This window comes from Alligator sinensis, unplaced genomic scaffold, assembly GCF_000455745.1.
Source record: "Alligator sinensis unplaced genomic scaffold, ASM45574v1 scaffold630_1, whole genome shotgun sequence".
Classification (NCBI taxonomy): Eukaryota; Metazoa; Chordata; order Crocodylia; family Alligatoridae; genus Alligator; species Alligator sinensis.
This window is the reverse complement of record NW_005842522.1, coordinates 452,640-466,911: the sequence shown is the minus strand read 5'-3', so window position 1 is coordinate 466,911 and position 14,272 is coordinate 452,640. Positions and strand designations below refer to the sequence as shown.

Genomic DNA, 14,272 nt, shown 5'->3' with positions numbered 1-14,272 from the left:
CTTTCCCTAGGTACCCCAAGTCAAATCTTAGCCTGTGTGTGCAATTTGGGAAGAGCCAGTGGGCCAGTTGACAGCTCAGGTCATCATGGTTGGGACGATTCAGAGTTAATTCTTGCCTCCAAAGCAGTACATTGAAAATCCATGCATCTCTCCAACCCCCACCCTGCTCAGTTGTTCCCAGCCAGCAAGCTGCACCCCCCTGAGCACTGCCTGCACCACATTTTTTTCTTTGGAAAGTTTCTGGGGATGCCTTTCTCCCAGGTTTTTTTACATTAAGTGAGTTGGAAAACAGAGGAGGGTCAGGGTGGAAGGGATCAGTACATTCTGGGATGCTGAAGGACTGATATCGCTAGGGAGCAGACACTTTTGATGTTCCTGTTAAAAATACTGCTCTCCTGAGATAAATCTCGACTGAAAGGGCACAACTCTTGTGACTTTTCACTAGCACTTGTGACATCACAAATTATTTGAACATGTGTCTGTTCACTCTTTGGGACATCACAAATGGATTTGGAATGGCACAAACTGAACAGGGGCCAAGGCCATAAGAGACCACTGATGTAACTTTTGCTTGTAGAATCTTTTTAAACTTTGAATTCTCCCCATCAGTAGCGATGGTGGGATGGATCTGCCAATTCCTAAATGTGGCCCATTCATTAAAGAAAAAATGTTATTTGTAGGTTAGCAATAAGTCAACTAAATTGAGCAGCAGGAAAATATATCATCGGTTACTTAGCATTTCATTGGGGGGAAGAAAATCAAGAAAATTCTGATATTATAAAAGCCTAAATCTGTCTGTCTATCTGTCCATAACACTTTATTTGCGCTCTGATTGACTGATGGAAACAGCCAATCAGGCATGGGGGAACGCCACCATGATTCCAAAGCCGCGCCAAGGACCGGACAGAGGGTGGCGGAGCTGAGGTCAGCAGCTCTGGCCTCAGCTTCCCCACCCCGCTCCCTGCAAGAGGCAGAACAGTAGCAGCATGGGGCATCCATCCCAGCCCCCACCCCCCGGTCATTCTTGACAGGCAATTGGCTAGTATATTAAGAATGACAGATCAAACATTACACAACAGACATTACAGTGAATTTCTAATGTCCGAAAACTAGAGCCAGGATTTGGGGAGTTAAATACTATTAAGACTATAATCAAGATACAGTAAAAGCTCCCGTATTTTGCATGATTGACAAGAAAAGACTTTATAAATGACTCCATTTTGCAGACTAATGACTATGCTCCTCTCTCTGGCCAACTTTACATGTGCTCTGGGGTGGGGAGGTGGGGAATTTAATTTGAGTGGCTCTAAGTATGGTGGGGGCGCTTTAACTAAAGCTCATTTGACAAGCTTTAATTAAAGCACCCCCACTGCCATTTTGAGGCACTGGGATGCTGAATGCACATGATGCTGAGGCTTCTGGAGTGTGCTAATTAGCAGATTAATCAAATCTGCTCCAACGTGTGCTAATAGGCACATGTTAGAGCAGGCATCAGGCACATGTATAGGTGTCCTCTGGTTTTGGCTCACCTAATCAACCCCTAACCTAGCCTCTGGTGCAGCACTGCTTGCCATTTGGAAAGCAGCATGCCTGAAGTCACCAGTCACCTCCTAGCAAAACAGCAGCACTGTGTCATAGGCAGAGTCAATGGGAGTTTCTGTATTTGCAGTCACTCCCTTTTAAATCACTTAGATGGAGCATCATTCTATTGTAACAGGGAATTCTGTAAGAAGATACTGGATGTTTAAAAAGGAGTATTTTTATACCTGTGTATGGAGCATACAATACTGTCTGAAAGCAACTCATATTGAGCCCCATCTGTGGGACCTATGAAATCATTCTTAAAATGTCCTCAAGACAACTCTTTCCTCAGGCCTAGAAATCATGTCTGTTTCTTACTCAACGTTTCCCTAAGAGCCTACGTACTTGGCACTAAAGTAAATAAAATTTCTCTTAGGAACTAAAAGTTCATGTTTTGGGTTAGAAGCAAATTATTTCCTAACACCAACAAAAATGAAAAATAAAGATGGACTTAACAGTTCACAGAGTCCCTGTAAGTAACTGAAGATGACTTCCATAAAGCCAGTATTTTCATTGTCAGTCTGTTATCTTGTTAAAAATGTTGCACTGTAATGAAAAGTTCTCCCCGGCCTTTGCACAAGTTTTTTTTTTTTAGTTAATTGTGTGTTCAGAGTTACAAACCAAAAATTGTAGTAGACCGATTTTGCACACCATAGGGTCTTGTAGGGCTATGGCATTGCAGGACAATTAGAATGACAGCTCTGTGGTAAGTCTTGTAGCTCTTGAACATGCAGGTTTGTTTCTAAATTCTTACTTGCCACTCCAAAAAATCTTCAGAGACTGTGTTCCACAACAGACCTGATTATTAATAGGGCTTCAAACTCACCAAATTTTTTTCCAGCCATAATTTGGAGCCCCAGTACCTGATTTTGCCTGCAAATTGAATGCTTAGAAGGATATGCATAACCACAATTATTTATTATCCCAAATTGAGGAAACAGACAGGGGCTGGTTTTACTAATTTTACAATGCACCATAAGCAGCTTGTGTGGAATTTTGCAGATCATGTAATACAAAATCTTGTGCAAATCATGATTTCTTCTAAACTGACTGCTGCTGTATGCTGTGGTTTGCTCCTAGGACCAGAAAAAATGAGGACTATATGATAAATAGCAGGGGGAAAAATTGCAATGTGGTTTGTGCTGTAATGCAGTTCTTGGCACCCCTCAGCCTTTTTATATTTGTCATGCAGAAATAGGACTATCTGTGATGTGTATGTGAGTAAAAGAGACTCAGCATAAAGTGTTAGCGCTGTGTTTTCACAGATAATGTTGTGTATAAAGTATACAAATGTTGTCCAAACATATTTATGTTTCATGTCTGTGGCGAAAATGTGAGCAGGACTAGGTTGCAAATGTTTTGCAGTTATTCATGCAGTGGGGTATAGATTTATCTGGTCTCTACACCCCCTGATGAAGTTGTTGCAAGTGTAGGACCTTATCCTGCATTTTGCTGGACACATTGTTCCCTCCACAATGTGCTGAATAACAGTCCAAAAAAGGTGCATGTTCTGCTTTTCTTTGTGTAAAAGCTGCATTAACCAGAAACTATGCCTTTGCTCATATGTGGGAGTGCTGTTCAGGTAATGTGTGTGTGGTTGTGGAAAGTTTGCAAAAGGTGGCATGTCTTCCCTAAAAGCAGGCATGGCTGTGCAATGCGCTGTGTGCTGCTATCCGTTAAGTGCGTGTTTGTGGCACCAAAAAATAACCAGTGTAAATTAAAGCTCACTTTGACAGCTTCAAAATACCAGTTTCTGCATAGCATTATGCATCCAACAGGGGTGCATATATCTATAGTACCGATCACCCACTAATGTGAATCTTTCTTGTAAAAAGTCCATTGTCAGCTGTTACACATCAGCAAGCCCATTGGTGTGGGATACTCTCCTTGCAGAGCTTGATGTCTAATGCCAACTATACATATATGCTGGTAAAACAAATGCTGTACTCCAGTATATACCTAACAGGAAGCTGGCAGACTGCCTTATAACTCAGCATCTTGTAGCAACTATCCAGATAGTAAGAGCTATAGGTCCACATTAACAAATACCTTCATACTATATTCCATATGTTGTATACCCTATTGCCATATTTGCAATAGCAGCATACTGACTGCGTGTTATATATCACCTGAAAGCATACTGATTAACAAAGTGCCACCAAAATTCATGGAAAATTCCCTTTTTATCTGATTGATTCTAACTAAGCCATAGGAGTCCAACCACAAGAATTGCAATCCTTGCTCTGTGTGAGGTTTGAGATGGATTTCTGCACAACTGTGTAGTGTTCCTGGCTCTCTTCCCTTATGGGCTCATCTAGAAATAAAATGCATAATTTTATAGCATCTATATATCTTTTGGGGTAATGGACCATTGAGAACATTAAATCACAAGCACTGATGGTTCCACACAGACAGATGCACATTTATGTTAAGGGGAAAAGGCTTGCAGTGACCCACTAGTGACTTGCTGGGTTGTACATCCTAAACCTAACAATGTATCCATATCCTATTTGTAAAATCAGCTGATTATTATTGGATTCTTGTGCTATGCACCCAACAAACAGTCAACTGCTAAGTGGGCTCAGCACAATGTCTTCCTGGAATCCTGTAAGTTGATCATTCAAATTGTTGACAAAAATGAGGACTAGATCACTGGGTCACGCTGACACCTGTCTGTGGTTTGTCATGTGTACGTGATTCTTCTCACTTGTTTACAGGCTCTCCCTCTCTACCAGATAAGTACCGCCACACTCGGGAGCTGATGATGCTGCTGCCAACTCACCGGGACCGACCAAGCAGTGCCATGTATCCTGCAGCAATCATGGAAAATGGACAGGTATCAGACTCATTATTCTTGCCAAATACAATCAGTGTGGCATTTGTAAATAGCATACAGATTTGTTGTTGTCATTTGTTAGTCATTCCACTTTGTCCCTCTTTACCTTCTACTGCATGCACAGATGGCTTATTGTAGGGGTTTTCAACCTTTTCACATCACTGTCCCTCCCCCCCCGGGTGGCCGGACGTGGAGCAATGTACCTTTGGCCGCTGAACGGGAGAGGTGGGTGGTGAGCAGCCACTGCATGCAAGCTTCCCCTGCATCTGGCCAGGCGGGCGGCAGCAGCATGGGATGTGCCTCCCTCACCTGCACATACCCCTTAGGGCCATCTCAAGCACCCCCAGGGGTACATGTACCCCTGGTTGACAATCCCTGGCTTATTGTATTTACCTGAATCCAAGGCAACTTTGAATTGAAGACAACCCCCCCAATAAAATGTATACATTTGTTATAATTTTCCATGTATAGAATCTAATTTTGCAAGACCATCTTAAATTCTGCCTCCCTACCACTGCAGTGGGGTAAGGGACAACAGAGGGGCAGGGGACAGGCAGTAAAGGCCTGACAGGCAGCAAGGGCAGGGAGTAGAGGTGGGAGTGGAGCAGAGATTGTGAGAGACAAGTTGAAGGGGTGAACAGTGGTTGTCTCTCCAACCCTGAATCTGGGCTCTGGGTTGGAGTCAGAGTTGTAGCTGCAGCTGCAGCCACAGTGCCTGTTTCCCCCCTTCACACCTTCCAAACTTATATTGGAACCCAAGATGAGGGGTATTTTCCCCCCATGCTGAATGGAGGAAAAAACCTCATCTTGTATTCAAGTAAATACAGTATTTCTAAGCTTGCATAGAGATTTCCATGCTAATGCCTCTTTATTTCAGAATCATAATTTTTTGGTACGAGGATGATGATGAGGATGTTGATTTCCATGCACGTTACAGTTGTGGGCCCTCATTATGGGGATGAGCTTTCTTGTACCCAACCTGCCCCACAGACACTGATCTTGTCACAGGCTGTCACGTGACCTTACTTCTTTGTTCATTTGTTTACAGTTCTAAAATTGTGTCCATCTTATGCTCTAGGTGCTCTGTACTAACATGATAAAATACAATTACAAGTGGTAAATTATAGATAAGTCTGAATGCTCCAAAAATATTTCACATTGTGATTCCAAACACACAACTCTTCAGAGCAAAAGGAGACTTAAACTACATTCAAGTATACTGCAATTTTTGATGGAAATCATCCAGAAAGGCCTGAGACTACAGTCTTGCAGCAGGATTTGAAGGTCAAAAGAACTATGAAGTTGAAACTATGAAGGTGGAAGCAAATTCTGTAGCTGAAAATTTCTCCCTTATACCAGCCCAACCATTCCTCATTAAACTTAGGGGTGAAGTACTTCATAGTATTAGCTGACCTTGGCTTCTGTGGAATCACCACAGAGTCACGGAGGATAGGAAATGGTTCCTCAAGTAACAAGACCTAGCCCTTACAAGGCTTTCAGGGTTGAAATTTCCTGATGCGCAAATACAATGCAACTGAAATGGTTTCCAGAAATACAGTGTCTCTTAAAAGTTTCCAATTTGCCTTTTGCCTACTGGCATCCATGTGGAAACTCATCAGAGACTTCCAAATGCCATCTGAATGCCTTTTTTATTGCAGTCCCTTCCTTTAGTTAAAGCAAAATGGACAAAAACGGTCACAGAGTTCCACACTGACAGATATGTAATTGTTTCCAATTTTCTGTGCTGTCTCCTTTCTCCTTTAGCCTCCAAATTTCCAGCGCGCCTTGATCCAGCAAGTGATCGGACCATGCAAACCATGCAGTGATCCCAATCTATCTGTGGCTGAGAAAGGTATTTTTTTCCTAGATGTATGCTTGATTCCTGTGGTAATTTTCTCCCTGTCATACTAACACATTAATGGGTTTTCCCCTCTGTTGACAAGAGCGCATTCTCTCGCATTCTTATGATGACAGCTTTGCTAAACTGAAAGCTTCTGCCAATATAAAGGCATCTCAGCTAATACTTACGTATGCAGAGATAACAAGAACCTCTACTAAAAAAGCTTTTTACCTTTTATTTTTATTAATACTAACTGAACTCTGCAATCCTTACTCAGAAAACTCCCATTTAGTTCATTGGGAACGTTGCCTAAATAAAGGCTACAGGATTTAGACCAGCAATAATAACAACAATACTTATCCTGTACATAGAGCTTTTATTCTTCTAAATGTTTTCAAAATACTAATATATCCATATATCCATCCTGAGAGGTACTTTTTGAGATTTGATCAATACTATCGGAGATGGACACTGTTCAGTCAAATGGTTTGGGTTCTTTAAAGGTACGGGACATGAAGCCTTGCTGGCAAAAAAGACAAATGATGTGGCTTTATGATGTTTACAGAGAACTCGTCCCAAAGCTGAGGGAAGCATGGAAGAAAACATGAGGCTGCTTTTTTTGAAAGTTTACCTAGTGGTTTGTGCTGACTGCAGTCATGAGTCAACCAGAGGCAGGAATCAACTTGTCAATAATAATAGAAGATGGCTAAGGCTGGAAATAGATGTGAAGGGTTATGAATGTGAAGATACGTGGCTGTGTGCTTGATGTAACAGAAAAGGGGGAGCCAGTGGAGGGATAAAAATAGGAGGGATGCTATGGTCAGCAGGTGCTCTCTGCAGTTGCATTCTGAATGACCGTGAGTGGAGCAAAATCCCATTTGCTGAGGGCACAAAAAGAGAGGTTGTCATAATCAAGACATGAAATTGAGAGCTTGTATTAGTGTTAGTTGTGTGGATTTATAGAAGGGGGCCTATCTAAGAGAGCATTGTCTATCCTACATAACACAGGCCATAGGACTTTTGTGAATTAATGCCTGCTTCAATAGCTGTGATTTAACTAGAGTAGGGCTGGCCACGTCTGACCCACAAAGGTTAGCATGCTGCCTGTGGGCTCTCACCTGGCAAGGATTGAACTACAACTAGCCTGTGATTGTGCTAGAGCCATGGTCTCTGGGACAGGACAGCATAGCTGGAGGGGCCTGCTGAGTCTACTGCCCACACAGTGGTGAGGGGAGCTCACACCGTTCATGCAGCAGTCACAGTAAGGGGGAGCTCATGCTACCCATGTGGCAGCACATGGAGGAGGAGGCTTGTGCCCCTACATGGCAGGGGGTTTCAGGGGTTTGCATGGCCTGCATCCCATGCGGTGTGTGCCCTGGGGCTTGCAACCAGTGGCACACAGTCTCTGGCTGCTCAGAAGTTTGACGCCCCTGAAGCAGAGGTGTCTTCTAGAAGAAGCATAAGAACATAAGAAGCGCCATACTGGCTTAGACCAGTGGTCCATCTAGTCCAGTATCCTGTCTCCACAGTGGCAGTAATAGATGCTGTGAAGGGGGAATATATGAGTAGAGCACGTCTATAGTGATCCATCCCATGTCATATCTCCCTGGTGTCGAGCACCATTAGTTTATGGGTGTCAGAGGATACATCCCTGACTGTTGTGATAAATAGGTATTAATGTACCTATCCTTGATTAATTTGTCTAGTCCCTTTTTTAACCTAACAACGCTGACTGCCTCTAAAATCTCCTGTGTTGAGGAGTTTCACAAGTTAAGTATGTGTCACCTAAAAAGTACTTCCTCTTGTTTGTTTTAAACCTGTCTCCTGTTAATTTCAGACAGTGCCCTGGGTCCAGTATTCTGGACTTGGTGAATAACAGTTCCCCGTTCACTTTATCCACAGACAGCATAATTTTACAGACCTCTCTTACATCATCCCCTCAGCTTTCTCCTTTTGAAACTGAACATTCCTAGCTTTTTTAATCTCTCCTGGTACAGTAGCTACTGATCAATTTTGTTGCCCTTTTCTGTACCTTTTCTAATTCCACTACATCCTTTTTGAGATGAGAAGACCAAAACTGCACACAGTATTCAACATGTGGACAGACTATGGATTTATATAGTGGCCTGGTGATGTTTTCCATTTGGCTTCCAATTCCCCTTAACATTTATTCTTTTGGTCACTGCTGTGCATTGAACTGATGTTTTTAGCAAGCTATTTACAGTGACTCCAAGGTTTCTTTCCTGAGTCATAACAGCTAATTCAAAGTCCAGCATTTCATCCATATAACTGAGGTTATTTTTCCCAATGTGCATTACCCTCCCGGTCCACGCAATCAGCCTCCAGTGACCCCCCCCCCGCCCCCACCCATCAGTGGGATTGGCCACCAGAGGCCCCCCCACCTGGTCACTGACTGGTGTCGGGGGGGGCATGTGCCCCCCGACTCAAGAGGCACCAGTCACTCATGTTTCCAGTGATACAGAATCTACCACATGCCTCAATAAATTGTTCCAGTAACTAATTACAACTACAAGTAAAAAAAAAATGTGCTCTACTTATCTCAATTTGCTGAGGATCAGCTTCCTTCCAAACATTGGCTTTTGTTATTCTACTTCCTCCTAAACTAAAAGCCCCGTTACCAAATTTCTGTTCCTTCTTAGGTACTTAAGACTGTGAGCCAGGGACCTTTCAACTTTCTGTTTGTTAAACTAAATACATTGAGCTCACGGAATCTTTCAGTACAAGGCATCTTTTTCCAGTTCTTTATTCATTTTAATGTCTCCTCTCCAAACCTTCATTTTTTCAACATCCTTCTTGAATTGTAAACATCAGAACTGGTGTTTTCCAGTATTCCAGTAGCAGCCACACCACTGTCAAATCGTCACTGTCAACAATCCCTCATGGTCGAGGATGACCATTCCCACTGGTCAAGTAAAGATGAGTTCCTTGATGACTAAGAAGGCCAATTCTAGAGCCACAGACTCTCTGGCAGACACCGCAGGTGGTGATTAAAGGGAGGGCCAGACCACAGATTTCTGTCTTGTTTCCTTTCCGTTCATTTCTGTCATTTTTCTGTCTCCAGGATGAGACAGTTTTCCTCAAAGTAAGATGCCACTTCTCTCACAAAGCATTGCCATGTAACCTGCCCTAGGCTAGTTTTTCCCAATTTCTAATGTCAGTTCACCTTGAGGATGTCCTTGAAGCATTTCCTCTGGCCCCTGCATGTCCTTTGTCCTTGGCCAAGTTGGGAGTATAGCAGTTGTTTTGGTAAACATATATCAGAGATGTGCACACAATGTCCTATCCAGCACAGCTGATGTTGAATAATCAATGCTTCAATACTGTTGGTGTTAGTGTCGATGAGGACACTGGCATTTCTGCAATGAGCCTCCCACTTTATGCCAAGGATCTTTGGGATGTAGCACTGGTGAAGGCATTCTAGCCTTTTCAGGTGATCTCTGTTGGTCACCCAAGCTTCACAGCCATAGAGAAGAGTTGGGATTACCACAGCCTTTTATAATAGGAGTTTTGTTCAAGTGCTGATGTCATGATCATTGAACACATAATGATACAGTCTTCCGAAGGCACAGCTGGCACGTTGGATCCTATACTGGATCTCTTCATCAATGCTGGCCGCCTTTGAGAGATGGCTGCTGAGGTGTGCAAAGTGTCAAGTTCTCCGGCTCCTGTCTGTCAATTAGGATATTTGCCAGGGGACTTGACTGGGCTGGAGCAGGCTCATGAAGCACCTTTGTTTTTCCCCAGCACTGGTATGCTTGAGAAAAGCAGATAAGGGCTATTTGTAGGTCCTCCTCAGTATGTGCAACAATCATCAGCATAAAGAAGTTCCACAATTAAGACTGATGTAACTTTGGTTTTGGCATGGAGGCGGTACAGATATAAAGATTCCTGTCCATGCTGTACTCAATACCAATGCCGTGTGGCAGACCATCATCGATGAACATCTTGATGACCGCAAGAAAGATGGAAAACAGAATTGGTACAGTCACGCAGCCCTGCTTGATACCAGTTCAAATGGCAAAGGACTCCACAGCAGAGCCATTATATAGAATGGAGGCAGTTATTTGCAAAGCTTGCAAAGAACAATTTTCCAACTATTTAGTTGGTCTAATAAAAGATATCACATCTACCCAAAGAACCTTGACAACAACACCAGGAACTGTATGACCTTTATCAATTTGACCAAAGACCTTCAACTCCGTTAACTGGAAGGCTCTGTGAAAGATCTTATCAAGGTTTGGCTGCCCAGGGAAATTTATCACCTTTGTAGGCTCATCTGCGAAAGATTCCCTTTGAGGATTTGAACTGAGAGATTGAAGAGAGAGTGGTTGCCTTTTGAGAAGTGTGCCCCCACAGATATTTGTGTATTTTTGTCTTTGATAGATTTTTGGTGTGCATTCATTCTGGTACACAATTGTTGTTTGGTTTCTCCTTCGTATTTTCCATCAAGGCATTTATTAGGGTTACCATATTTCCAGGATCAAAAAAGAGAACAAAGGGGGGGGCGGGAGGGGGGCTGTGATATGCCTGTGCCCACCTCTGCCCCCCGCCCCCCCCCCCCCACCCCCCCCCCCCCCCAGCCATACCAGTGCCCCTCACTTCCAACCCAGAGCCCCCTGCCCCCCAGCACTGTTGTGCCCCTAACTCCTAACCTGCAGCTCTGCTGCCCCCAGTGCTGCCAGTGCTGCTGACTTGCGACCCACAGCCCCCTGCCCCCCCAGGCTTGCTGCTCACACAGCTTGCAGACATGCTCACACATGCACTCTTGCCTGGGAGCAGCTTGCTGGGGCCTGTGCATAGAGCATGTGACCCCTGACAACCCACCCTTTCCCACCGCTCCCAGCCCCAAGCATCCAATGTGCTCATGCCCAGGAAAAGTGGAGGCAAAGCAAAAACCTGGACATTTGCTTGCATTTTAAAAACCCACCTGGACACGAGGACAGGGGTCCAAAAAAGAGGACATGTCTGGGAAAACCTGGGCATATGGTAACCCTAAAGAGCCACTGAATTTATGGCACATTATAATCCACCTGCCAACTGATAACCCCAGGTAACCTGTCTGCATTTTCCCAGCTACATTTTCTCATGGGTTCAACATTCCTCCTCACCTCCCCACCTGTCTCACACCTATTGTCTCCCATTCTCTCTGATCCTCACTGCCACACATTTGCATTTTCACAGACCTGCATTTTGCATATTGGTTTCTATTCTACCCAGAAGAGCACACAAAACACCAGCAGACTTCCCTATGCCTAAAGAAGAGTGTTTGTGCCTGAAAGCTTGCAAAGAACATTTTTTTCAACTATTTAGTTAGTCTAATAAAAGATATCACATCTACTCAAAGAACCTTGTCTGCCCATGTGCTTAGATCAACACAGCTACAACTAACAATCCTAAAGCATGATGTTGTTCTCAGCATTTTTCCTGGATCTTCCAGGCCACAGAAATCATGTCCATGGTGCCTCTTGATGGCATGAAGACACACTGAGACTTGGAAAGGATTTCCTTGGCAAGAGGGAGCAGTCAATTCAGCAGAATTTGAGCAAGGATCTTCCCAGTAGTGGAGAGGAGGAAAATACTTCAATAGTTTCCACAGTCAGCAGCCCTGACTGTAGTGTCAAATACCAAAGTTGTAAACTTTCTACTCTCATGGTATATTTTCCTATCTGTATATCTAAAGATCTTTTTAGACTTTTTAATCACAGCATTTCACTAGGTGTGTATATTCATTTGCTTATGCACCAAGACCCCCCAGTCCTATTCAAATTCACTTTTGCAGAATAGTCATCCATTCTGTAAGTATGAACTCCATTCTTTGTTCCTAGTTCTGTGGCCTTATATTTGCCCATAGTAAAACATGTATTGTTTGCCTGAGAGAGATTATGCAGATTTAGACTTCACTTGGTTGTGAGGACCTATAAAGAAGTTGAAGTCAAAACCAGTGTCCAGGTTGCAGGCCATAGTAAAAGGTATTATGATAGTGTTGTACCCAGTGATTGAGGTAGGAGAGCTTTTGGAGGAAGTTGAGAGCTTTGTCTTAACCATGCTGAGCCTGAGCTAGTAGATGGACATCCGTAAGAACATGTCAAAGAGATTGCCCAGGATCTTAGTTTAGATGAAAAATAGATCTGGAGCAAAGAGATAATAAAATAATCAATAAAAGGTAGGAGAAATGTTATAATCATCTTTGGAAGCAGGGACAGAGATAATGTTCTGAGAACCCTTGTTCTTGATCCAAGTTGTGATTAGATAAATGCAATGGCAGGAATTGTGCAACCTTTGAACCCTCATACTGTCTATAAGTCAGAATACTATTATCTGACTCTTTTTTTTGTTAATGTTGGTGCTCTTTGAACTTGTCCAAGCTCTTCTCTTTCACAGTCAGAAGCCCACTGCACTAATTCTTGTTGATAGCTGAGTGATAGCAACTGCCAAAGGCAAAAACTAGTCAAATGTCGCTATCTTGTTGCTGAATTTGACCATAAAATGCACACTGGTCCAGCAGATTGGTTTGGCCACTACAGGGCAATAGGAGCTTTCAGGATACCTCTCCCCCTGAAGCACTGCTGGATTACATGTTTATTCCCACAAGCGGAAGCAAGGTTCCAACCCATCCGACACTAGGCTTATGTACCAGTACTTCTAGGTACAGAAAGGGAATAAGGGCCAGATGATGTAATAGGTTAGTTTGCTAGATTTCCATGCTGTTTTTCAGATCCCTGCTATCTGTTATTCTCTCTAAGATTCCCAAAATACCTCCAGGAAAGGAAAGGAAATGCAATGATATATAGTACTTATGCACATTTATACACAGGTGACCATGAGCCACCAGTGCGATGCTGTAGTCAACAGAGCTAATAGTATACTGGGATGCATTAGCCAATGCATTGCGAGCAGGAATAAGGAAGTGATCTTCCTCCCTACTCCACACTGGTAAGACCCCAGCTGGAGTACTGTGTCCAGTTCTAGGCACTGCACTTCAAAAAAAGATGTGGAAAGTCTTGAAAGGGTCCAGAGAAGGGCCACAAGAAAGATTAAGGGCCTGGAGGACAAACGTTATGAGGAAAGACTAAGGGATCTGGGACAGTTCCGTCTGGGGAAGAGAAGACTGAGTGGAGACTTGGTGGCTGTCTGTAAGTATGTAAGGGGTGAATATCGGGAGCTGAGAGAAAAACTGTTCACTAGGACGCCCCAGGGGAGGACAAGGAGCAATGGCTATAAACTGTTAAAGGATGGTTTCAGGTTGGATGTAAGAAAGAACTTCTTTACAGTAAGGGTGACCAGAATCTGGAATAGACTTCCCAAGGAGGTGGTGCAGTCCCCAGTGCTAGAAGTCTTCAAGAGGAGACTGGACAGACACCTTGCTGGAATAAATTGATTTCAGCAGTACTCCTGCCCAGAGCAATGCGGGTTGGACTTGATGATCTTTCACAGTCCCTTCCAGCCCTTAATTTCTATGATTCTACAATACATATGCTGTGGGGTGGAGGGGGAGTAGGGTGCGGCACTTTAATTAAAGTGGCTTTGGGAGACGCTCTAATTAAAACGCCCGCAGCATCACATATATTCAGCATCCTGCACTTCAAAATGGCTGCAGGGGTGCTTTAACTGAATCTCGTTCAACAAGCTTTAGTTAAAGTGCCCCTACCACCATTCTGAAATGCGGGGATGCTGAATACATGTGATGCAGAGGCTGCTGGAGCATGCTAATTAGCACGTTTCAGCAGACTCAATTAATCGAGTGCACGTATTGGAACAGTGGTCCATCGTGTGTACGGTTGCCATATGTGTTATCTTCATACTGGAAATCAAATGGCAACATTATTGCTATTTGTGACATTGGTGGCACATTTTGTGTTACCAAATTATTGCACTGTCATGGTTGGCAACATCCTGGATTATATAGCAACACAATGATAAAAATGCCTATGCTCAGTCTATGTTTGTACTCACATAGTGGTTTGCATTGGTTGAGCTGCATACCATTTTTACTC

General features: G+C 43.4%; 1 protein-coding gene across 1 annotated transcript in view; it reads left to right on the top strand.

The window, feature by feature from the left end:
- DOCK3 (dedicator of cytokinesis 3) overlaps positions 1–14,272 on the top strand; it is a 590,333-nt gene that overhangs the window by 561,369 nt on the left and 14,692 nt on the right. Inside the window, exons 51-52 of the mRNA XM_025213329.1 lie at positions 4,299–4,417; positions 6,182–6,269. Coding sequence (XP_025069114.1) covers positions 4,299–4,417; positions 6,182–6,269 — 207 coding nt within the window. The remainder of the gene's footprint in view (positions 1–4,298; positions 4,418–6,181; positions 6,270–14,272) is intronic.